At 36.5% G+C, this 27,612-nt stretch overlaps 1 protein-coding gene across 7 annotated transcripts in view; it reads right to left on the reverse strand.

The window, feature by feature from the left end:
• NALCN (sodium leak channel, non-selective) overlaps window positions 1-27,612 on the reverse strand; it is a 230,477-nt gene that overhangs the window by 104,874 nt on the left and 97,991 nt on the right. For 6 of the 7 annotated variants that reach the window (XM_068182537.1, XM_068182539.1, XM_068182536.1 and 3 more), the window contains 2 exons: window positions 8,031-8,162; window positions 1,803-1,970 (listed from right to left, as the gene is read on the reverse strand). In XM_068182537.1, coding sequence (XP_068038638.1) covers window positions 1,803-1,970; window positions 8,031-8,162 — 300 coding nt within the window. The remainder of the gene's footprint in view (window positions 1-1,802; window positions 1,971-8,030; window positions 8,163-27,612) is intronic. The other variant, XM_068182541.1, reaches the window with a different exon arrangement.

The following is a 27,612-nucleotide window of genomic DNA, read 5'->3' on the forward strand; positions in this document are numbered from 1 at the left end:
GCCTGGAAATCTGCCTAACATTAAGATTTATTCATGTGAAAAAGACATTTTGACCTTGGTTGATTTGAAAACGTGTTATCTAGCTTGCCCAGAACTTAAGTGTGGAAGAATATGGCGTGTACCTTACAGGCTGACTTCAAAGGTATTCTGCAACCTTCCAATCATTCGCCTCCTAGGGTACTTGGATTGCAAAACACAACCCAAATCTTTCAGTGTAGCAGGTGCTTTTGCTTGTAAAATGTATGTCTATCATATATTTTGGAAAAAACAAAAATCACATATTGAAATTTTCTGTCATAAAAGCTAGCACTGTGTAATTAAAAAGAACACCACCACCACCACTGCTCCACTAAAAAATTAAATCCATTAAAAAGAAAATACTTATTATTTTATTACCAGCATCTGCCTACATTTTAATCATACTTTCAATCCTATGAGTTAGTGATGATGTCATCCATTTAGTCCAACATTCATAATTTACGCTGAAAATTCTTAGAAAGAAACCACCAGTCGTAAGTGGACTATGTCCTAATAAATATGAACCAATTATTAACTAAGTTGCTGACTGCTTTAACTGAGAGCTCCCAGTGACACTCCCTGTGCTTTTGACACAAGAGTACAATTGCATACTCCTGACACTTACTCTTGCACCTTAGATGCATCATGCCGCATTGAGTAACAACATTCTACATATTTGGACAACAAAAATCAAAGCTATAATGACTTAAAAGTCTTCAAAATATACCAGGTGAAAACAAAATAGATATTTTTCATCCTGAAAGCTTTCTTGAGGAGGTTTGCAGAACCATTTAGAAAAAATACAGGATGACATTTGCAGAAATCTGAGAAGGCCATTATGTTTCAACCCACACTTGGGGAGACTGCTTCCCCCATGCTGTATTCATGTTTATAATATGTGTCACTCTAACTAATCCCATCCCATGTATTGACAGAACACTGTCTGATGATTTGTTATTTTTCCTTATTGAGTATTACTCATTCTCCATGCTAATCCACTGCTGAATAATGGGCAGATATGAATTCTTTAATAAATATATTCTTAAGAAAACCCTTTCTTTAGCACTGTGGAACATAACACATAATGAATCCCAGAGCTTTCTCCCAAAACTGGATCAACCCTAAGTACTTGAAGGAGGATGATTGGGAAATCGGTTGGGCTGGCTAACAAGAAGAACCAGCCAGAATAATAAGTCAGAATTAGGTTTTTTTTTATCTCTCTTTCCTGCTCTTCCCCCAAGTGAAAATGCAAGAAGAGCCTCAATAAACACACTCCCTCTAGGAAAAGAATGGCTGGAAAGCTAAAAAACCCAAGTCTAGGATGATTCTGGAGAAATTACCTCAGAAGACCCACAGTAACGTAGCTTAGCATGTGACTGCCACAGAGATGAAGATCTGGAGAAACAAAAGTGAATTGAGGCCTCAGGGAGAGCAGCCAGGAAAGTAGGGGTGGACACTATGGGAAGGTGATGTTGTAAACAGCTGTGTAAAAGGTCAAGGCTCAGCGAAGAACAATGAAGAAACAAACCAGAACCTACTGAACAGTACAACTCACACAAGAAATCGGAGTTACTGATAACAGAAAAGACTTCTCAGCAAAGATAGAAAGAATACTATTTTTGTAAATCCACCCAATGAACACAGTTAAAACTAGAGATTTTTTACTTTTAAAGTTATTCTCAAAATGAGTCAATACTGTGAGAAAATTGAAATTTGTGTGAAATATGGATGGGTAACATTTTAATTTGGTATATAGGGTAAAAAGTAAAAGTAGCTGATCATACCTGAAAATATGTAAATTGAGAGTGATAGAGGTCTGGATAAATGTGGAGAGTGGTTCCAATTACAAGCAGCAACTCAAACTTGTGAAGAGATGAGCTGATGTATCCTGTGAAACCCAAACACCAGATCTTCAGAAGAGCTTCTAAATCAAACAGAACTGTAAAAGCAACCTAGACGGATATATAAAATAAGAAAGATGCATTCAAAACACTGAGTTAAGTTAGAAGTTTCTATGTCATGTTGTCTATCAGGGCTTTGTATGGCAAAAATAAAGATCTTCATAATATTTAACAAAACCAACCACATTCTAAACAGAACAAACAATAATAGATTTCACTTCATAAAATTTTCTAGACTCAACACAGACAGGTAGATTTCATGACTTAGAAAGCATGAAGTAATAAATCTATCCAGATAACCTTTCACTTTAAATACATACATAAAAATGAAAATATGATGACATGACATTTTAAAATATGAAGCAACACATATGAGATTTCTGAAGAATTACAAGAGATCTAAGGACACCAAAGTTTGAAAATTGCTACTTCAATTTTCTAAAACTTTCATAGTAATACAACAACCAAAACAGGTAGAAAAGAAGTAATGGTTTTTAAGCATCTAAAACAAATTTTAAAAGGAGAGGAAATTCAAAGTCAGTCCACAATTAATTAATTTTCATAATGATATTAAAAAACTTGGACATGGTGGGAAGTTACAGGGGAAGAATTCTACTTGTAGGGAATGCCTCTGGGATTCTTCCAGAGGCCTTTCTTGAAATATTTGCACAGTAAAATGCGTAATGTTCAGTTTGAATAAAAGCATGGGTGTACATCTTCAAGATTTATTTTCTCTTACTTCTCTCACTACCAAAAATCATTCTGGCTAGGAAAAATCTTCCTCATGTGCCTTCTTATTTTACCATTGCATATACTCTAAGATGCTCTCTTCCACAGTTTCCAACAGCCAGGATATGCAATGGAAACACTTTTCTGTGACTCAGAAATGTTCCTCTCTGGCCCTTTACATACATAGAGGTTTAAAAGAGGCCCTAAAATAACACTAGGTCATGTCTAATTGCAACTAATACTTTCAAAGTGCAGTTCAAATAAAGAAAATACAGCTTAAATCTCCTTTGAAGACAAGCATTATAAGTCTGTTAAGATGGAGAGACTAATTGACTGTGGGACATGAGATCTACTGAATTTGGCAGGGGATAAAAAAGTTAGAGACTAAGATTTTAATCCTGATCCTGACAATGAAAATCTCTGGGATGCTGTCTTCAGTATTTATGTGATTTAAAATTTAAACTCTGCAGTCCATCAAAAATATATTTATCAACATGAAAGATGGAGATTGTAAGACAGCTAAATAAAATTTTACATATTTTTTGTGTACTGTCACAAGCAGGAGTGAAAATGGAAATTAAACACTGATGTTTATGCCAGACAGTGTAGGGACACATTTATGCCCTTATCCTCAAATGGATCTGGCCAGTTTTACAGCCTGTGTACTGGGATCTTAAAAAGCTCTAGAACAATGAGCCAGGTTTGATTTCATTTACATGAAAATCTCTAAGACACAAGAAAAATGGTTTAGTAAAAAAATCTTAAAAGTGAAGCTCACTTTTAATGACACAACATCTAACTGAGTCCTAAAAGAAGAAGGCCATTAAATTAGGCAAAATGGAACAGTGGTTAGAAAGCAGCTGGGATTCAACTCAGAGCAGGTGGAATTACAATGCCATTTAAATACACACTTACACACTTCAGAGAACATAGGCTTCCTATTAGAACAAGACTAACAAATATGATGTTAAGTGTATTTTAATTTATTCTAAAAATGTGTGGGCAGGATCATTTGCATTTCACATACTTGTCAAATGAATTCAAACCACTGGCACTTAAAAATGTATCAAATGGTTTGCATAACATCTGATTACATTTATACACCTGTCTTCCTGCTGACAGAGCTTGTATTTTTTTCCTTCCTTGTAATTAATTACAGGAGAAGATTCAGAATATCTGACTAGAACTTTTTGCTAGGTGTGAAATGCGATACAATTTTATAGTTTTGTGGGTTTTATAGTTTTGTGGGTTTTTTAAAAAAAGCTGGAATAATTCTTTTCATTGCTGTAGAGACAAGGCAAAAGCAAACTCATACAAGAAGCCAGAGCAGAAAAAGCATGTGTAACACATAAGTAGTTGCCAAGCAGCCACCCTCCACTATGTTGCCAGCTCTGCTTTGGGGAGGCCAAGAAGGAGCTAACAGCAATGGGCCATTTTCCTGATAGTCATGTCCCTTTTGGTCATCTGGAAGCTTTCTGGTATTAATCCCACCTTCATCAACATTACCTTTTGCTAGTAGCCACTCAACACTTTTTTTTTGGCAGAGGCAGAGCTCACTATCAGTCAGCATCCAACAGTGACAGACTCATTTACTGTGTCTTACTTGAAAGGTTACCAAACTGCCAGGAAAGATAAGAATTCTTCCAAGAAGGATCAGTGGGATTAAGGGCACAGACCTCTAGCACTTCCCTCACTACCAGATTTGACACAGCATTCAATCCTTCCTTCATCCAGCACAGGCCAAAGGCTACCCAAAGGCAGCAGTGCAAGGGGATAAGTTACAAAATGAATCTAGGAGTAATTATAAAGGAGCACCTGGTTTTGAACTCTGGTATTCAGACAGTATTTGCAGGAATTGTACGCAATTCAAATATGACACTTGTATGTAACATGTTATAATGGAAGATCTATATAAAAAACAACATCCATAACTATTCTGTCTGGGTATTGAGCACTTAAAGTCAGCATCCTCATTAAAAATTACCAAAGTGTGTTTGAAGCTCTACTCTTTCCAGGATGCTGCACTGAAGTTTTGAGTCATCCTGTTAAAATTCTGGTTTTGCTTAATCTGCAGGACTGATGCATACAACTTGAAATGCCTGTCAGGACCTCTTATTTGCTACTGGGTATACAAAATTATGCAAACAATGGGATCTGGGTATAGATTAATTTCTTTTCTCTTCTTGTTTAGCCTTTGCCTTCTTGAATTTGTCTTTTCTTTCCAACAATGAAAACAGGTTTCTCTTCTTGCTGTGGAGCATCTCAATAAATTAATTTAGATTTGCCCACTGAGTTTAAGTGGATGTATTTCTAGAATTCTAGGCTACTACAATGTGTGATACATTGGATGGACCGAATGAGATATTTTATTAGACATGTCTTCTCCTAAAGCCAGCAGCTTCCAAGATAACTTATAGAAAATGTATCAGAAAGCCAGATATGCTTCCTGTAGTCTATCTGGCCATTTCCTTTAGCAAAGTGAATCCTCACTGCTGATGGCTGCTCAAGTCAGCTCCCAATGAAGGGAAAGCTTTCTGTAGCCTACTCTAATGGAAAAGACAGAGCAACAGCAGTGCATCCTGCTCCAACTAGTCTTTTTCACCAAGCAAACAAACACTGTGGAATAACCTGCATTATCTGAGTATCCAGCTTCTTCAAGGCTCTTAAAAATATTTCCTTTGTACATCCTTTGTGCTACAAAGAGCAAGTTTCACAACAACTAAATAGGAAATGACACCAGCTTATCGATTTTTCCTCTCTCAGGATTTTTTTTATTCTTCTGCTCTTTGGATACTTTGTTCCTCCTTCTATAACAAACTAGGGTTTTGTTAGTTTGTTTTTTATAGTGCCTCTAGTAAAAGCACTAGGATTAAAAAAAGGAGAAACAAAACTAGGAAATCCAATAAATGGACATTAGAAATGCTTTACAAATAAAAAATCCCACCTTTCTCTCTCCCAGAATACTTTACCTCATATACTTGGAAATGTAAAAAGGTAAACAAATGAGTTTTCTCACAACCTCTCCACTAAGAAATCAATTCTCTAAGCTACACAGAAAGAGAAAAATGTATTGTTAAAGAAAACTGGACATTTCTTATAGGACAGAATTATAATACACTAGTCTACATTATATGCTCACCTTGAATAAACCCTGGCAAGAATTTCTATTGGAAAAAAAAAAAACCCTGCAAACTTTATACTTGAAATAAATGTTGAAGAGATTGTTTCTAGCGTTGATTAATAAAAGCATAATTACACTATATATTCAGAGCCAAAATAGAAATAGGACATGCAATGTTTCCTATTTTGAATATAAATAGAATTAATGTTATTTTGTTAAGAATCCAGGCTCCTCTTGCTGTATCCCGGGCACAAAGCAAAAATGCCTGCTGTGAAGAGTTCATGGCCTCAGGCTTTAATGCTGACTTAATTATTTGTTTCCAGTCAAGGATATTGTACTGGATTTGCCTGTGTCAGGGTTAATTTTCTCCATCATAGTTTTTATGGTGCTTGGATTAGTTTTTTGGATTTGTGCCTGACACAGTGTTGGTAACACAGGGATGTTTCAGCTGTTGCTGAGCAGCGCTCACACAGAGTCAAGGCTTTTCCTGCCTCTCATCCCACCAGTGATCAGGCTGGGGGTGCACAAGGAGTGGGGAGGGAGGGGAAACAGCCAGGACAGCTGATCCCAACTGAACACAAGGATATCCTATGCCACAGGGCACTGTGTCCAGCATATAAGGCAAGAGGAAGCAGAAGGAAGGGGTGGGGGGGCATATTTAAAGTGATGCTGTTTGTCTTCCCAAGTTGCTATTATGGCTGATGGAGCCTGGCTTTCCTTGAGATGGTTTCCCTGCCCATGGGAAATGGTGAATGAATCCCTTGTTCTGCTTTGCTTGTGTGTATGACTTTTGCTTTACCTATTCAACTGTTTTTATCTCAACCCATGAGTTGTTTCACTTTTACTCTGACCATTCTCTGCCCCATCCCACTGGGGGAGAGTGAACAAGAGGATGCATGGGGCTGAACTGCTAGCTGGGGTTAAACCGTGATGGAGATCAAAATTAGTTTCCCTGTCCTCAATTCTACTCTAAGATCCATGAAGCATTTTGGAAGACAACCCAGCATTTGCTGGTTTTATTCCAATGTCTTATTTTCAGGATAATAATTTTCATGTTCATGTTGTTTCATGTTCATGCTTACTTGAGGTAAAACAAAAACATTACATTTCACAATTGTTCTTGTAATTGTTGTCCAAGCCAACATTGACTTAATATTCATACAAAATACAGCAATCCCCAGCAGCATGAGAGACAATGAAGAATGATTCATCCCTGCTGTCTTTACAATTTACACCTTTTTAAAGGTTTGGACTCTGGTGCTGTTTATAACAGGTTTTTTTGGTCTCATTTCAGTCCCAGAACTGGTCCCAGAACTCTCAGCTCATATGATTTTAAGAGATCAGATACAAATTCTAAAACTAAGATAAAAAATATGTATCAATTCAATCTTAAAAAAAGGAGATTCATAAAGCATTGTACTATTATGGACTAAAGGATTTAAAGTTGGGCATGTGACTCTGAATATCAAACATATTTAAACATAGAAAACCACACAACAAACAAAACCAGAGAAACAACCAGGAACATTCTGCTATCATTCCCTCTAGTCTAAGAATGACCTCTCTGGCTCCAAAGACCTGTGTGACTATTGAAGCCAGGGAAACTACAGCAAGCACAGAGTAGATATGTGCCCAATCCAGGCAAGGTTCTAGGATCTCTAGTGCATGCTCTACACTAAGATCCTTGACCAGCTAATGATTCAAACAGGCTCCCTTGTACCTCCACTTAACTGGTTCAGGAGCACCGACTCCTCCTTTGCAGAATTCATGACTGCATAAATGGGTTTTTTATGTTGTGTGCTCTTGCAATTGCTGAAGCCAGACTATTTGTAACACTATGTTGGTTATGCTTAAGGACCTTCTGGCAGCTAAGTATATATAAAATAAAGATTATTTAGGAAGAAGTTCTATATTATATTTTTAAATGCAATGATTTCTCATCTTTTTAAAGTTACATTCTTCTGAATGTTACACTTCTGCTAGAAAAAGATAGCAACTCAGCAGCCATGCATTGCCTGCAAATGTTATACTTAAGCCTCAGCTCACTACCACTAACATTTTGTTTGAGGAAATTAGCTTTCAAAAGGTTGTAAGACAGGGCTGTCAGCCATTGTCAGACAGAGGAAGTTGAACAAGTTAGCAAAGTATTCTTGGAATGCTTCAGGGAATAAAAAATTACACACTAAAATGTTCTTGACAATCACATTTTTTACTTTAACTTATCTTGAAAATTACCCAGATAGTCATTTTACCATACTCACCTCAGCAAGGTAAAATTCATCATATTGTCTCTTGAAATTTTCTCCTTTATAGTAGTTGCTAGCAGCAACAATCACATCGACAGCAACCATGCTTAGTATGAACATATGAAATACAGATGACCTCATCATTTTCTACAAAAGAAAAAATAAATTTTATCATCAAAAGGAGTCAAACCATGTGCATTTTAAAGTTCTATTACATTGTCAAAACATAATCAGCTATAATAATATGTTATTCTAAAGCTTCTTTATGTGATTTTCATGTAATACTCTTTAAAATATGTTTTAATGTATTGCTTCAACTGGTTTACATGTGCAGGCTTTGAGATTTTTTTGGTACTTTTAATTTTTATTTGCAATTGACTTCTTACTGATGGTTTATAATTTAATATGATATCCTTTACTTTAGTATGTTTTAAAGCATAAAGAGCACATCTCTATAGTCATTTGGCCTTGCTTGATACTCCTGCATTATGATTTGTTCATGCAAATCTCGATGACTTATCGGTCAGGAAAAAGTTACATCAATTCTATCTTGTGCACTGCTTTTGCTCAAGAAACATGTTTTATGGGATTTACCTGATGTCAAACTATTGCCTAAATGAATAAAACACATCTACTTATAGTAGATATACAAATCTGAGCCTATGAGCTATGAAGTACAGATAATTCACATATCTATGTATTTAATGCTTTGTGTCACTGCTGCTGCAGCCACACAGGAGAGAAGAGAGAAAGAAAGGCACAGAGCAGTGTCCAGGAGTTTACATCTGTGAGATGCCAAAACATTACTGATAAGATACATAACATGTATGCAGAACTTCAAAGAAGTAACTTGTAGGCACCCATCACAAAGACCATGCACTTATGATTTTCCCTAAAAGCTTAACCACTTCCCTCACTGGGTCAGTCACTGTAGAAGCTAGAGTCAAACACAGAACATACTGTTATTGAACATACTGTTCTGTTCAAAACAGACCATACTGTTATTTTACATTAAAAAATCTTTGAATGAATGGTCCCTAATATTGATATTGTTTTACACATTTCCACAAGTATATACAGTTCAGGTCTTTAATACGAGTAAGTTATGAACCATTATGGCTCCTTGTGTTTGTGTGTAAGTTGTACTTACAGTGGAAAAGGCCATTTTTATTTGTTCCTGAGTTTGTATGTAGAAGTGCCTAACAAAATTTCAGGAAAAAGAGAACTAAAAATTTAGAAGAACATCTAAAAATTTAGATGAACTCCTTTCATTTTTTCCCTAAAGATTCTGTGTACCTGTACTGGCATATGTACATATAATCACATAATTATTTATGTTGGAAGTGACTTGAGATGATCTAGTCTTGTGCTGCCTGCTTAAGCAGAGTCAGCTAGAGCAGGTATTCCAGAACTTTGTTCAGTCAGAGTTTGAGTATCTTGACATATGAAAGCTCTGCAACCCATCTGTGCAACCTGTTCCACTGTTTGACCACCTTCACAGTGAAAGAGTCTTTTGTTCAGTTCATCACAGCTCTAGACTTTCTCCCAGAACTCAGGGGCTTGAGATTCCTGAAGGTCAGTCTCACCTATCAAGATGGGTGAAAAAGGCCTCAACCATTTCTATGCCACTCCCTTGCCTTGCAAGGTCTCCTAATCCTTTCAACAGCAGGCTCATATTTTTCTAGTCTTCCTTTTGTTTCTATTATATATAGAAGCCCTTCTTGTTGCCTTCCACGTCATGGCTGATTCAATCCTGTAACTCCACTCACAGGGTATTTGTACTCCTCCTGGGCCACTTGGCCCTGATTCCATCTCTTGTATGCTTCCTTTTCAATTCCCAGTTTTTTCCAGAGCTACTTGTTCAATTATGTGGACCTCCTGTCATGCTTGCTTGATTTCCTGTACTTGGATGGAGAACATTTTTTTAACTTGAAGGAGGAAGATCCTTGAAAATCAAACAGTTCTTCTGGAACATTTAATCTCTACGACTGTGTACTATGGGATTCTTCCAAGCAGATATTTGAACGTGAAAAAGTCTGAACACCAGGGTTGTGGTTCTATCTTTTGGCTTTGTTCCTTCTTTGAAGGTTCCTGAATTCCACATTCTTATGGTCATTGCAAAAAAGACTGCTCCTGAATCTCACAACCTGACCAGTTTCTTCTTCCTGGCAAGTATGAGGTCACTCCAGAACATCCGATCTCATCAGTATACGTTTTAGGAAGTTACCACCCCTGCAATGTAGAAACCTGGACTGTTTTCTGCTGTATTGTCCTTCTAGCAGAGTAATTGCACTGCCCCAGGAGAACTGAGGCATGTGAAACTCATAGAATCATGGAACTGTTTAGGTTGAAAGGAATCTCAAGGATTATCTGTTTCAGAAATATGCAAAATTTAAGAAACACATATTTTTACTTTTTTAAGATATATGAATGCGTTAGAAAATTCATATCTGTAGTTGTAAAATACTGCCTCAGTCTTTAGTGAGCAGAGATTGTTATATTCATGAAGAATTGTCAGCATTAACATTTTATGTGTAACCCTGCCTGAAGTTCAGTCTTAACTAACCCTTCATACAAGGTTGTTGTGTGGCTCTTTTTTGATGAAATTAGAACATAATATGGGATGTATGGGAGGCTGCAAGGACTAATACTTGTTAAGCTTTTAGCAAAGCCTTGTGCCTGCCTACTGTAGAATTCATGCCCTCTTGAATTCCACCAGAGTTTAAGATAGCTTGCTTAAATTGAAGATGAATGGAAACTAAGCACATATTTACAAGCATACAAGCTGATAGAATTGCCTTTTGTCTCTTAATATCTGGATTTTTTTCTGTGAATTACAGGTAGCATTGCAGACAGAAGACAGCTCAAACCCTTCTCATGCAAGCTGGCTTCCTTTTGACCTTAGTGACATAAAAAGGTTGTATAATCTATTCTAGAAAGAGAGGTTCAGGAGAGAAGTCTTACAATTAGAAATTTACAGAACCAGCAGGGGTAAATAATACCTAAAGCACAGGTAAGTCATCAAAATAGTGACTAAATAAGGTCTTTGATTTTTAATCCACAAGGCAAGCTATAAGAATACAATAATTAGAGGTAGGGCTGCTGGCATCAATCATGCATTTTTTCCAGTGTTGTGATTCAGAACAGGTGTCATTCTATCCTTTACATTTCCATTTCACACAAATTCTAACCAGATCGTTAGTCTCTCTGCATATTTTACACTGTATTTTTAATGGTGTCAAAATTTCCATCATAATAATGAAGTATTCTCAATTGTGAAAGAACTTGCTAAAAGAAACTAGTAAGTGAGGTTGCAAAAGGCTCTTTTATCTTCTTTCACAGGAAAGCAAAATGGTAATACAGGAAAAATAAAAATGCATAAAATGTCTTGATATACATGTACATATATGCACACTTTGTCATCTAGTCTGTAACTTCAGACATTGCAGTGATCTAGGAATGCTACTCCTCAATTTAGTGCTGCCACTGATACGCTCCAAACCACACAGCCACTTGCTCACTCCCCCTTTCCCCCTCCCCTGCTAGTGGCTGGAGAGAAGAATTGAAGGCACAAAAGGTAAAGAACATGGGCTAAGAACAACTTACTGGAAATGGCAATGAGATAAGGAAATGAACAGTTACAGCAACAACATTAATAACAAGCATACAAGAGGGAGGTGAGTGAACCACACGCAAAATGTTCAGAACCAGCATTACCTGAGCACTCCCTCTGCCACTCTCTCCAGAAGGAAAGACTCCTTCTCACTGCAAGAGAATCCTTTCCCCTGACCCCAGCAATGACATAAGGTGGTATAGAATAACCTCCAGGTTCTAGCCATACCCTGTTCTCACCACTGCAGAGACTTATCTTGTCCTGGCCAGAACCAGAACAGACAGTCATAAAAAGATTTTGCTGTGCGTATTTAATCTTGGAAAATAAATAGCAAAACCAGAAATAATATCCTAGTCATAGTTTGGTTCACAGAATCACAGAACGCTTAAAGTTGGAAAATACTTTTAAGACCATCAAGTCTAACCTAGCACCACCATGTTTACCATTAAACCATGTCCTCAAGTGACATAGCCACATATTTAAAAAAAAATTCCAGGGATGGTGACTCCACCACTTCCCTTAGCAGCCTATTCCAATGTTTTACAATCCTTTCCATTAAGCAATTTCTTCTAATATCTAATGTAAACCTCCCATAGTGCAACTAGAATCCATTTCTTTTCATCCTGTCACTTGTAAGCTGGAGAAGAGAATGACCCCCACCTTACTCAAATCTCCTTACATATAGTTAGAGAGAGGAATAAAGTCCTCCCTGAGCCTCCTGTTCTTCAGGCTAAACATCCCCAGCTCCCTCAGCCACTCCTCATAAGACTTGTGCTCCAGCCCATTCACCAGGGTCCTTGCCCTTCTCTGGACTCTCTGCAGCATCTTTTATTTTTCAGTGAGATTCAACAAAGCTTGTTGTCAAGGTTGCCTTCCCAATGAAACTGAAAGGAAACTATTCGCTAATAGAAAGTATTACACTGGCATAACATGACTCAGCGTTAAGATAATAAGGAAGGAGGCTCAGACAGGACTCAAGCCAGGCACAGGCAATGTAAAGGCAGGAACAGCCAGCTGAGGCAACAAATTAAAAGATAGCTGTGGTGAGGAACAATAAAAGCACCTAGGTGCTGGCAGAGAGACAGAGAGCACACAGGGCCAGCAAGATGGAGGTATCTGAACAAATATCTCCACCGCACACACACACGCACAGCAAAAAGGCTATGCTGAGGAGATTAAAAAAAAAAATAATTATTTTTAAATCCCAGGACTGGCCAGTTCATGTGGGCCAGATTGGTATCTGTGTTTCTTGATTTTTTCCATGTCATGTCAGAATCTAGCTGCTCACTTTCACGAATGCTGTGCACGATAAGCAGCTTTCCGATTGGTCTCTCAGCCAGATTGCTGTATCTTTAGGAGATCACTCACAGTGCTCTAACCCACACACCTACCGTGCCCAGCTTCCCCCCTACTCTAATCTGCCTTAGTTTGTTCTTTCTGCATCACAGAATTTTAATTTGTATTTGCACCCGTAAAGCACTTGAGACGCACCTCTGCTGCTATGTTCGACCATGAGAATCCACTGTCTCTTTACATATTTCTGTATTTGGAATAAGGCCTAAATGAAAGCTGAATTTAGTCCACAGCTCTTGCCCGAGCCTTGAAAGTTATTCTGGATCATGAGATCAGCAGTGTATCATTTGTATTACAGCTCTTTTCAGAGCACATAGGCATGGAAAATTCTCCATGCAAACTTGAAAGAGGAGACATAATGCCAATTTTTGTTCTTGTTTAATTTACTGACCTTTTTTTAGCCCTTGGATGTGTGTTTCTTAAGCTGTGTAGGAATGAGATGAAAGAAATGTTCTGATGTTGCTGTCAGCCCGATACATGGTAAATTGTATCTAATATTAAACTGGAATCAAGATTAGCTGTGTTGAATAAGTCTCAAGTGAAATGCCCTGCTGCTACCATTGATCAAATACAACAGTGAGGAATTTCCTACATTTACTATGAATTACCTATAATGCTGGCATCTGACTTCATGCAGGATGCTAATTCTCAGTGTCCAGGACACCGAAAGGACCTGTATAGCACAGTGCATTAGAGATGCAGTGGCCATAAAAACCAGTACATGACAAACTGTTAATCATACAAATTCTTTCATTGTTTGGATATACACAATGGAGCCAAGGATTTGTTTTGTGCTCAGATGGGAATTTCATGAATGCAAAAAAGACTTCTAAAACACTACTCATTTATTTAACACTATGCTTGGCGCAGCAGAGGAACTCTGAATGAAAAATTGTATTAAATATCTGGGATTCACCCAAAAACTCAGTAATGACACTGCAATTGCTGATAGGTAGAGACTACCTGGCTCACTTAGTCTTAAGGAACATTACAATGCATGGCCTAAAGCAGTCTTTTGTCACTCTAGTAGTATCAGAATGGGGTACATTGCTTAATACTCCTCCCACGTTCCTGTATGGCAGAGGAAGGATGAGTGACACAAATTTGCCTTTGCCAGCTCACTGCCCTGGAGAAGATCCACAGCAGCTGCCAGTTTGCACAGCTAGAGCCACAGATACTGGCTCAGGAAAGCAGTGGTCCATGAGAAATGCATGGACTAAGCAAATTGGAATTACTGAATATGAAACTACCTTTTCCTAATGCTAGATTCCTTTTGGGAGCTTGATATGTACATCAGGTTACTCTTTGTACCACCATCTTTCATACAGGATTTTTCTTTCAAGTCCATAATAGATCTTACTTACTAAGCAAGATGGTAAATGTTACAAACTTGTAGGGTCTGACAGACTTAATAATGAAAGAACCCATGGGCCATATTACCCTGATACTCAAAACTGACCCAGCTGATAATGTTTAATATTATCATGTGAAACCTTGAAAGAGGTGTCTTCAAAGGGCTCAGTGGTTTCAGTTTAGACCTACAGAAATTTAGACTGCATCTGATAATACTAATAGTCTTGTGGTCTAAGAAAACAAAAAAATGAGGACAAATAGTCTTGAAGAATAAAAAATTACCTACAAAGCCATCGAACTTATTAGTACTGAGCAAGACATGGTAAGGATCTGATATGTAGAAAAGCTTTGCTTATTTTGGCTATTTAGTGTGTGAAAAGCTTAGAGTGCATAATTGTCAATCTGGCAGGGTAGCTCTTGAAAGTACCAAACCAATTAATGAACAGTGTAAACCATTTAACTAAAAGACTTTGAAAATCACTACATGGGTAAGCAGGTTTCTTTTCAGATTTTGATACTCTTGAATTGTGCATTCATCAATGGTAAAAACACAATCATAACTGTATTTCTTTATATTTCAGATATACTTGAATACTTCATAAACCAATAGTATCTCCTCCTCTGTTATAATGGAATGGCTCTGGCAAGCTTCTTACTCCCCTTTAGCCTTCATTGGCTTTTGCTATTTGCACAAGGTAAAGCAAGTTAGATCCTGCTAAAAGATTGCAGCCAAGCTTCCAGCTATACCTGTTTAATGACCTTATACTGGCTACATGATAATTGTGGTTAAGTTTACCTCATCTTGATAATAATGCTGTATGTTACTTGTACTCCTGTCTATACATGCCTACTGGAAGACCATACTTTCTGGTAGTTAGAAAAAAATTTTCATTTGTTAAAGTTGTTTAGATGTGCACAAAGGATTTGGGTGATATTATTAAAAGCAATTAAAAAGTTTACATTTGTGCTATTTCAGCCTTTCTTACTTATGGGCCTGTTGGAGCCTAGATCCTACCACTGCAGTGACATGAAGGCAAATGCAAATCCCAGCTTATTTCCATGATCACAATCACCGGGATGTGTGGAGAAATCTTATGGTACCCATTCACTTCATAAAGCCCAATTAGCTGGAGTTATGTGGGCATCACAGAATACAGAAAACTTGTTCAGAAGAGCTAACAAAAGCATGACTTAAGTTCATTATAGCAGCTTGGATAACACTAGGTCAAATAACAATAAAATGAAAGTATTGCAAGTCAATTCTCATTCTTTCTGGACATTTCAGATGTTGGCCTATGACTCCTAAATACATATAAAGGGATTCTGGGCTTTATAGAGCAGGGCCAGTTTAAGGTGCACAGAATTTATAACACTAAGAAAGGAACATGATTGCCAGTCATTCTTAATTAAATGTTGAAATCAGGACACATAAATAGCCTCAGAAACTATTATGATGTACAAGACTGGAAATAGCAAAATCCCCTTGACTTTAGGATTCTATGACACAAGATTTCTAAGAGTCACTAAGCAAAGATAAAGTCCTGGCCTAAAGAAAAGGGCAAGCTTTTTTATCCTATACATGTTTAGTATACTTATGGTGTTTATTTAGTCTCCTTTTTTTTTGTCAAAGTGCTTGAAGATACCTTGAATATGAAAGAAGCTTTAGAAAATCACATTCTATACACTGCTAATCACAGATAATTCATAGCGTGAATAGGATAAATTTGATTTTCATCTTGTTGGTTAATGGCCATCTGAGCAAGTACAAAATTGTGAAAATGCAGAAAATTTTCCCTTTTGTTTTCAGGACATTGTAGAGCATTTTACAAGCCATGTAACTAATTTTCTATAAACCATTTTGCTTTCAACTTGCTTTATGACTGCCTGACAAAGATATGCTTGTGAGGAGAATTTAGCAATTATTCCCATGCTCTGCAATCTGAACATTTCTGAAAATTATTAAGCATTAACCAGAAATTTTGTGGGAACAAGCTTTTTAAAACCTTATATTGATGCAGTTATATATCAGTGTGGGACATTAAGAAACATTGTAAATCTAAGAAAACATCTACTGTATTTGAAAGGAAGTTCAATGCTAGGATGAATTCAAATAATGCAACCTCATTGAGTAAACAAGGTGAAGGATGAGTTTTAAAGATGCTGGAAGAGGTGGCATTTAGATGCTGCAAAGGAAATAAGTCAGAAGCCACAACTCAGATGTTTGCTGATGTCAAGGGGGCATTCCTGGCTTTACAGTACAGGCCAATTGTCCCAGTGCAATGACAGCAGGGTGGTTCTTCAGCAATTTTGTCTACAGAGACTTGCTTTAATATTTTTATGATGGTAGAGAAGAAGTTCTTAGGGTAGAGATGTAGTAGAGATGAAATAGTAGAGAGGAATGTAAAGACCCTTTAAGATCCACAGTCCAATGAAAAATGTGCTTAGAAATGCTGTGTTTCAGATCACCTTAGCTCAGAGAACCTTTGTTATGAGCTGCAGGAGATAATTTAGGTGGTATGGTGATAGTCAAGGGAGTTTTTTGTCCCCAAAACACAAACATCATAATGTTTTAGAATATGCATTTGGAAACCTTATAAATGTTTTCTGGCTGCAGCAGAGGTGACACTGGCCTAGCAGAAAGAGCACTATAGACAGCAAACTGTCCTGGCTAATAAAATATTCTACAAGTTTCACTTTACTGTGCTTCTCTTTCCATCTTCTACTGCATCTGATTAGGATACAAAACTCAAGGTAGGCAGTGTATTTGCATTTTCACAGGGTCTCCTACCATGCAGCCTCAAAACAAGCTGGAAATGGGACGACTACTGAATAATGGTAACATTTCAGGACATGCAAATATGCTCTCCAATCAGTAAGCATAAGATTCTTTGATACCACAATAAGGTTTTAAGGCAATAAATGTAATTTTCAGATGATACGGTATAGCTAAAATCATAAAGAAATCAGAAATAGTTAAGATCTTCCAATACTCTAATTAGATGTCTCTTTAATATTTGAAAATACAGGTGAGTCATTAATTTCTCATATTTACAGACTCTCCTGCCTTTTCGCGTAGCTAATTTTGATTTGAAAATTAAAAGCTATTTTAAAAAAAGGCAAACTGAATTCTGATCAAAGGAACAAAGTAAAGCCAACAACAAAAAAAGAATGAGAAAATACACACTTAGGAAGTAAACAAATAGAAATGATAGAAAGCCTAATGAAGAGAAATTAAAAACTCTTAGAGTTTTTTGAGTAACCAATCCTTTAAGGCTAAAGTTTCTGTCAGAAATTAGATACATTTTTTCCCCTTACATCCTAGATTTGAGAGCCAAATTTCTATTTCTGCTATAAGGCTAAAGAATGTGTTGCATATGCCTCTTTCAGACTAGCTGCATCCTGTTAATTCACATCCTGCACAACAGAATAAAGCAGTGGCATAGATACATTTCTGTACGCCTCTTACTAACAGCAGCCACTTTTCTCCTCCCACAAACTTCTAACAGAACAGTCAAAAAGAAAATGGTGACTCTTCTGCCCTAAAAATACATGAAATAATGGCTTATTTGAAACGAAACGACCCTCCTCCCCACCAGTTTATAAATCAGCTAACACAGTATGTCATTTTCTTTACAAGAAGAGAGAGAGGAAGTAAGCAGCCTTTCAGCAACTGCAATCTGACTTAGAAAAATTGAGAGCAGCTGCTGCAACATAAAAGAAATCTAAAAATACTACTTAAATTGTTCACGATAACAACAATGCATAAAAATTGTTACCTACCTGTCAGATTTTTAAAACTGTTAATAAGTATATCATCACCTCAGCAGTAATTTTTTCTAAAACTACATAGTATAAAATGCAAAACGGAACCCAAATAATATGAAGTTTTATTCTTTTTCCTAAATATAGCAATACAGATCAATTCAGAAAATATGAGTCAAAATAATGAATCACTAAAATGTGAAATTAAATAGGCCAAATTAATTTTTGTTTTATATCTAGTGACTTCATCAAAGCTGCAGGGTGGACATTCACTCTCTACTAAGGTGTGATTAATCACACCCCTGTCCTATGGGGATTAATACACTCCCTAGTCCTAGAGTATTTGCAAAGAGAAAGTGTAAAAATTCTTTTCCTCTGACAATAAAAAATACCAAACTAGCATAAAATCACAACTCTAAATGCACTTATTTTTAGTGCATTTTGTATATAATTAAAGGCATTTAACCTTGATGCATTTTATGTTAACCTTAATGCATTTAACCTGTAATGAACCGAAACAGGTTGCTCAGAGAGGTTATGCAGTGTCCCTCACTGGAGATATTCAAGAACCCTCTGGATGCAATCCTGGGCCATGTGCTCTAGTGTGATCCTGCTTAAGCAGGGAGGTTGGACCAGAAGTCCCATTGTGTTGCCTTCCAACCTTAGCCAGCCTGTGAACCTCAGGTACAGGAATATACACATATAGACACATTCCCACCTGCTCACACTATGGATAAACACCACATAACCACATAATTATATGAACAATATATGTATGCACATGTATACATTTACATAAATAGACACTTACAGGGCAGGCCAAATTTATAGCCAGTTGCTGATGCTGTCCTCAGACAATCACCTTATAATGGATGCACTTGAGATTTTTAATCTGTATTTTGTAATTTCTTCTCTGAAAACTCCAGCTGATTCACTATCTGCATTATAGCATTATCTGTGTTTACACACTGTTGCCAAATCCTCTAGCTATAGCATTCTATTTTATGTATATCAACAATGTTGACATTTCCTATGTTTTCATATTTATATTTTGAAAATATGTTGACCACAAAAGAAAAAGAAAAAGGTAATAATGTTGGGCTAACTCTGCAGCAAAATAGCTCCATCTCTAATACTAAATCTATTTGCTACTATTCAAAAGCTGTGCCATTTATGAGCTGTGATACATAATATATTGCTCACTCCTTCAGATGCACACTAAACATAATTTTGACATGTAATTGATTATTACAGGGGCTTCAATTTTCCCCCAGATTTCAGCAAAGTGAGTGGCGATGGAAAGAATCTGGACACTGCCTGTGCTGTAATTTTTTTCAATGCCTTCAGAATTTCTCTAACTTTTACATTTAAGAACTCTAGGAACTTCACTTCCAACAAATTTCAATTAACACTTGTTCCTTGAATTATATGCCTTTGAAGATCTCACCTGGAAGGCCTCCCTGAAATTGCTTCAATAGACTAACTCTTTTACTTACATTTCAATTCAAGAATCATGTCTCTGAAATGTCATTTTTAACCAGGTGTGAATCAATCATTTTCACTGCCTCTGTTTTCTTTGGCCTTTTAGTTTCCAGATAATTAGAATAATTTTTATTTTTATGTTATTGTAGTACTGTAGATTTACTAGCTGTTTTATAAATGTGAAGGAAAAGGTTGCTGTTATTATAATGATTAACTCATGAGCTGAAAGAGCAGTAGACCATAATGGAAGCATTTCACCTCATTCTGCAATTAGTACTTAGGATCATCATAAAATCCTTCAGAATTCTTTATATTATTTTTAGGAAATTACCCATGTACCAAGACAGGTGCAACCATTCTAGAGAGTGGTGAAATACACTGCCTGCCCTTCCCTTTTTAGCCCCCTCACAGTTCAAACCCCATTCTTAAGAATTCGATGCAGAATCTGTTTCAGCGTAGCCTCGTGGCCGTGTCAGCTCCAATGAGCAAGTTGCTCATATCAAAGTTGGCATCTTCTGACTCTGCAGATGCTCTGCAGGGGACAAGGCTCAGTGCTGGCCACACGTGCTGTAACCCAGCTCTCCTCACAACGGTGTTCATGTCTCATGGATGACTTACGTGGCTGCTCTGCTGATAGTAAAAAGTGGCAGGAAGCAGGAGAGAGCTTACAGAACTCAGAATGTGTTGGAGGACCGAAAATGTAAAACCTGCTGTTAGGAAGACTTTAGGGCATATCTTTTCTTTTGGGCTCATGAAAAAAAGACATAGAGAGCACTTCATGATAAGCAGAGATTGAATTCCTATTTGCCTGCAACCTCTTGTACAATGATGAAGCACTATTTTAAATTCCCAACTACTGAGAAAGCACTAACAATCCAACAATTTAACAGAAGAGAAGAACAAGAAAAGAAAAAAAAAAGAGACATAGGGAACAATTTTCTTTATTTTGAAGAAGTCATGGTGAAACAAAATTAAATCCAATTCTTCAAGGAAGATTTTGCTTTTCTGACATGGAAACAGCAAAAATATGTGCATCTAAATTTCTCCTCTAACTTCAAAATATACATGTGGAAGTATCTAGTTCTGTCATTGGACAACCTGCTGTCAGTGTTTCCAAACAGCATGAGAACCTGGAAAATGAGATTCTAAGAATGCAATTATACACGGAAGGAAACATTTTTTTAGTGCATTTTCTTCTTGCTATCATTGTATTTAATGAAAAACACACTAAGATAAAACCTTCCTAAGTGGAAAAGTTCTATATACAGCTAGAGCTGCTTATATTTTCTTGGTACTTATTCCAGCTTTTTATCTCAGTACAATGATTAATATAACATGTGTGCTTTGAAATTCTTTAGATGGCTGAGCTAAATTTCAGTGCTTTTTCACAGCTTTGGTATTGTTGAGCTGTTTAAAACTTGGAGAAGTACTTGATCAGCATTAGAAAAATTAGAATACTTCAGTTCTTTGATAACTTCCTTCCTGAACTAAAAACTGCCAGATGTGTGCTTTAGGCAATTAAGACAACTCTACCCAGAATTAATGAAAATATTTTCCTGGGTCAGACTGGCCATTTGTATGTATTATTGTTTCAGCAATTAAGGAATTAACACAACTCCAATTAACCTGGAATTAATGAAAATCTTTTCCTGGGTCATACTGGTCATTTGTATTGATTATTGGTTTCTGATTGCAATGCTTTGCCTCACAGAATACATTAATCTTCTTAGTTACTGTATGTACTGCATTTGTCTTGGGAACATGGTGTACAGTGCAGTTCAGACTGTCAATTGCTACCTCTTTTGGAAGCCTATATAAATAAATATCAAACATTCTAATAGAATTTCCACCTTTTGATTAGAACAGTTTTTCCTTGCATTTTCCTTGCATAATTTAATTAGCACACTCTCAAACTCGTGATTTACATATAAAAAGCAGAGATTGCTTTGAAATAAATCAAATGCTCCATTAAAGAAGTGATCAGATGAATAATTAGAAGTAAAAAAAATATTTTTTGCACTTAGGCTCAAAACCCACTTTCTAGTAAAGTGGCTTCCAATCAAACAAAATTTAACACAGAGAAGAACCACAGAAGTATTTCTCCCTACCTGAAATAGCATTGGAAACGGTGCACAATTTAGGCTCTATTGCCTTGGGCAGGGGGATAGCAGAGCTAATCAGAGATTTTGATTGCCATTAATCCAGAGGGCAAGGGGCAGTGATTGGTTTTATATTTCCCTTTTTCTTGCAAAGCATCTGGTCTCCAGCTCCACCTACCAGACTACCTTTACTGCAGCCAAGCTGTGATATCCCTTCTTCCTTCAGTAAGGCAAAACCAGTGGTTAGACCAATCTAACCAAAAGGATATGGAAAGACTACTCAGTTTAATGTGGCTTGCATGAAACACAGTAGCAAGCCAGAATGAAAATACATTGATTGTTTTTAATTGCTTCCATCTCACAGGTAGTAGCAGAAGAAATTATTTACCTACTTGCTGAAAAAGTCATGATTGTAAGGTTGGATTTGGACTGGGCCACATAGGAACTGTGTCGTAAATCTCCTGGAGATGCTGGAATCATAGGACAAAAGGACAAAGGAGACTGCAACCTTCTGGTTATATTCTAGAAACATCCACACAACTTCCAGTGTTTTTTTTTTTTTTTTGGTTGTTTTTTTTTTGTTGGTCTTTTTTTAGGGTTTTTTTGTGTTTGGTTTTTTTTTTTTTTGTGTGGTTTTTTTTTCCAAATAAGATTAAGAAGAGTTCAAAATTTAAATGGAATATAAAAAGAAATAAGCATAATGTGTAGTGTTCATAACTATGGTCATACTTAGAGCATAAAAACAAGCAGGTCCTACAAAAGACAAACCAACAGATGCACCAAATGCAGGTCTTCTTTCAAAGGCTGGGAGATTGTGTGTAGAGTGGTAAAAGGCAATTTTTGGACTCTTTTCACCATTTCAGCTTCACAGAGCTGTGTTAACTTCTGCTTATCTATACTCAGCAAACTAAAAGAGCAGTTCAGTTGCATGTAGAGCTGATTTGTAACATTGAAAGCTTTAATTCTACCTAAAAAAGAGCTGTTTCACTGAATGCTACTAGAGATGGATGGGATTACACAAAATTAATAGGATTGATCAAGCAGTAAAGACAGTAGAAACATACAAGGTAATGTGTGATTTTGGATGAAAATTATAATTTCTGGGGCATGCCCTCAATGACAAGAGACATGGATAGAAAGAAGTCGATTAAGTAAGGGAGAGTAAAGAAAATACATAATTTTCCTTTCCTAAAAAGTCCTGAACTTTAAAAAAAACCCAAAACTTCTTCTCCCTATAATCTATCATTTCAAAAATTATTCCTATATATCCTTTAGTGAATATTGCCTTCAGAAATACTTTCTTGATGTGAAAGCACATGGGGAGGGATTTAATAAAAGTTCACACCAGTGAAGGACATAAAAGCAGAATAAGAGTAAAGGAGGAAAAACGGGTTTAGCACCATGGTGGACTTTGTAAGAGCGTTTGACAGAAATGTGGGGGGATCTTGTAGGGGAATTGCTGTTCATGGGCTTTGAAACTCATTCTACAAAAAGGATTTGTATGAGCCTCACTTCTAGCTCCTGTTCTTCAGCTAGTGAGTGCATTGTCTACCTGAAAACATAGAGCATTAAATCAGGCTGGAATTAATAAGAAAGAAAATTAAATAAAATATGAAGGCAGGTTAAAAGTTTGCCATCAGCACATATACAGCTATTTTTAAAAGTTTAATTAATAAAAATTCTACAGTTGTGATTTGATTTTGTTATATGCTAAATCAAAATGAAGCAGCTAATTAGTAAACTAAATCTCATCTGGTCTGTATGGCAAGAGTTTCTATTGAAGTGAACTTCAAAGGATTTCTTTAAAAATATGAGCATCAAACATTTTTTTGAACAACAAAAGAATATCCTTTGATAGAAAAAATGCTGTTGTCCTATATTTGTAACATGTAAGTCTTATTTGCTAATTCTCAATGGAATTCTAAGGTATCTCAAAATACTTTAGAAAAGTAGAAGTATACTGTAATTAAATGATAAAACAAACTAATAACATGCCTGACAATATTGGTGCAAGTTCTGCAAATTTAGATTTTTTTTATTTGAAAATCATGCAGCTTATTTCATTTTTTCCAAAGAAGATCTGTAACACTTGAAAAAAATTGTCACATTAATATATCACTGGGTAACATTTTAATCTACAATCATTCCTGAAAAATGGGAAAATACAGAAATTCCAGATTTTTTAAAGTAATAGATTGATATAATTTTGACTATATCAAAGAAGAGATTTGTCCTTTTTGAAAAACATCTCTTTAATTATAGAACTGAAATACCTCCAAAACCCAATGCTTCTCATTATGACCATGATGGCAGTTTCCACCTACAGGAAGAGTAATGCTTACTGAAAATGCATTACCACAATATGTTATGCAGTATTGCCACTGTGAATTCAGCTGGAATCTTAACATTTAAATGACCAAGGTTTTGAGTTACCATCAATGACTGTCTTAAAATTTCATAAATCCCTTCTTGTTGATGCCTTTTTCTTTTGATTATGAAGCACCTAAGGTGATCAACTCCTATCAGTACATTTAATTGCAAGAGTCATAAGACTGCCAAATAAATTCAATTCCTTCTATGTCGATGTCTGTACAAACATACCTATGCATAGCTATCTATTCTTGCCCTCATTCCCACTCCTAGGGCTTTTATGTATTTTTAAAATTAATTTCTAGTTAATATTGCTATCCCACCAGTGCAAAGAATAAAATCATTAAAATTAAAATGGTATCTATCATTGCCCTAAATCCCCTTCTAGGCTGCAGTTTTATTCCATTATTCACCCTTTTCACACTGAATCTTACTGTTCTTTTAAACAACCAGCAGGATTAACCTTACTGGTTGTATATATAATGATTAATGCTGAACTGAAACAGTGTGTACAGGTTAAACTGTACATTAATTTACAATGTGGGGAGAAGCTTTATGTCAAAAAGGAACTTCATGTAGTTTTGCAAGAAATCTGCAAAAGTAACTACACCAGTTTACCATCCTCTCATTTCAATGATGATGCAAGTTCATAATGATTTTTGTTGAATATGCTTGCATAATCACAATTACAAAAAATAAATAAGTTTGTGGCACACAACATGAGTCCTACATATACTTACCTGTCTTATATATAAACTCCTTACTGGTTTATGAAAACACAGCACACTCACATGCTCTAGAGTTTTCTTAGAGGTCAAGAGATTCAAAGCAGTCAAATGGATTTAGACATGTAAGTTCCACTTAAGTAACGAAATAATCAAAAAGCAATTCTTGGAATTGCTGAAGCATAGTACATCATTAATTCTGAAAACTAGGCCTTATTCTAGAAATGTGTTCAATGTTAGAAATAGGCAGTAAAGTAAATTTAAGGATCTCCCTTTTTTCATTATATTTTTAGCTGGAACAAATAAACATCTAGTTTCTCCCATACATCCCTAAATCTTCATGTTTTTAAGGAGGAATATTTAGCAGATCATGTTTTTTTTTTTTTTTAATTTTTATTTCAAGACTGTTTTTTTAATTTGTATTTCAAGACTGTTTATTTCAAGACTGTTTATTTCAAAACTTGTTAATTTTTGTTTCAAGACTGAAACAAATGTAGCTTTGTTTCAGTCTGCCATTTTTAATGACTACAAACCCATTATTCTATATTTAAAACATTAGAAATTAAATCCTTCTGCAGAGCAGTCAGTGGAAAAACTCTCACTGAGTTTGATGGTGCAAGGGTTCTATTTCTTCTTTTCTGCTCTTCCCCTAAACAGAAAGGGAAAAATATATGGAGGAAGAGTGCAAAAAGCCCTGTGGTAGTCTCATCTCATGCACTTCCCTCCTCACCTCTTCTCTGAGGAACAGGTAGGTAGAAGAAGATCAAGCATTAGTGTTTGACTCAACTTAGCTCTGCAGTACACTGAGAAACCCCCATCAATTTCCTCTCAGAAACCCAGTAAAAGAGCAGTGAATCATCCTCTTTTGCAGCTCAGTGAATAATAACCTGCCTCAGAATATTCAGCTATAAGACTCGCAGCCAAAGTTGGTATTTCTGTACGCATACACATACACAACATACAAACACATAGAGAACATACATACATTTGCCCAAGTATTATTGCAGGCAGATTTTTCCTGCAGGTTTGTCTTTAGTTTACTCAATGGCAGTCTCAGCTATAATAAACTCCACTCAGTTTGCTCTATCCCCTAGGAAGTTTCTCCTATCACTTCTTGAAGGGTTCTACTCACTGCCACCTCTAAGTCTCCTGACATAAATTGGAAGATGCTGATGCTGTAATACAGCTATACCTTGCCTGACTTCATCCACATCTGTGCGTCCACATCATTTGCAATCTTCATGTGAAGCATATTCAGAAGTATCCTTGAAAAAGAAACAGTGCTACCTCTTCCCATGGACATCCTTCTGGACTGGTAGCAGCACAGGAGCCATCGTGGTTCCACAAAACATGCAACAGGCATGAATTCAGCAGAAAAGCAAGACCCCCACCAGAAGAAATGGTTCAGATTATCTTCCAGAGACAGAATATGAGATTCCTCACCCATGACAAACTTGCTCAGAGAGCTCTTCCAGTAATTTGCATTGTTTCTTCCTGTTTCTATCAGTCCTGTGACTGATATACATAAAGTGTACAAATATGTACACATGTGAGTTGAGAAGCATGTTAAGTTCTGATTAAGTGGCAGCAATTTAAAGGGATGAAGGAGAGTAGTTCTAAGCAGTGGAGATTATCAGCCTTGGCTAAAGACAGATATCATAGACATCACAGAGTTGCTGAACCCTGTCTAAAGAAGAAAGAAATAAGAATTTAAGGGTCTGTGAATGGATCTATTGGTAGTGGCTTCTGTACTATGAAGCCAATATTGGGAAATTTTCCTATGGGCAGAGGATGAAATGGACCTACTGAGTGTAAAAATAATAAGATTTCTCTTGCAAACAACCTTGAATAGTCAGTGGCAGGGAGTTTTTCAGTAAAAGAGAAATGGCTTAAAGGATACTGAAGAAATCTGAGATATTCATGATGATAATTCTGAGCCAACAGACTAACAGACTGGAGAGCAAAGGTTTATGCAGCTAAAGAGAGGATGAGGGAGGGAATTGGATGCACAGTCTGCTTTCACTAATTAGTGTTTCAGTTCTTCCTCTCAGTTATGTAGGATCAGGGAAGCGAAGGCTAGAAATAAAGCAGCACAGCACATGTACTGCCAACTCCACTATATTAGCAGTCTGTAGTAAAACACCTGAAATCAAGCCCACTAGTGCATATATCTGTTTTCCTCAGCCAAATCTTCTGAAAAGTTTATGACAGAGAAAAGGAAATTATTTATATACACCCTTGGTAATGGGCAATTAATAAAATGTCACCACATATAATATATGCACCAAGTGGCATTAATGGCAAAATAATATGTGGCACTTAAAGTATGATGTTTCAGGCTACTATGCAAAGGATGAGGTGAAGATTCAATGAAAATTACTGATTATGGAAATTAATTATGAAAGTTCCTGAAACACCGCAATTTAAATATGTTGTGGGTCTAGGCGTATAAAAATGGAAAAATTTGTCAGAACTGTTAAGACTGTATGATTATTAAGAGATGCCTCTGCCTGAATTAAGATGCAAACAAGACCATATGTCGAAGTCAATAGTGCTGATTGTATTTGACAGTAAAATTTGAGGTAGAGAGATAGAAAGAAATAGAAGGGAAAGGAAGGAGGAGAAAGGAGAAAGAGAGAGAGAGATCAAGAAGACAGTCACGACTCATGGATCCAGCAGCACCTCACTGATCCTTTTTCACCCTGGCTTCTTGGTGGTAGAAGGTCCTAAGGTTATTCAAAACTTGTCACTATTTATACATTTTACCAAAAAAAGAAATTAATGCTCATTGTCTAAATTATTCCCTTGCCTTTAGTGGTAGTCAGTTTGCATTCTCAGTG

The sequence above is a fragment of the Anomalospiza imberbis genome, chromosome 2 (genome assembly GCF_031753505.1).
Source record: "Anomalospiza imberbis isolate Cuckoo-Finch-1a 21T00152 chromosome 2, ASM3175350v1, whole genome shotgun sequence".
Lineage (NCBI taxonomy): Eukaryota > Metazoa > Chordata > Aves > Passeriformes > Viduidae > Anomalospiza > Anomalospiza imberbis.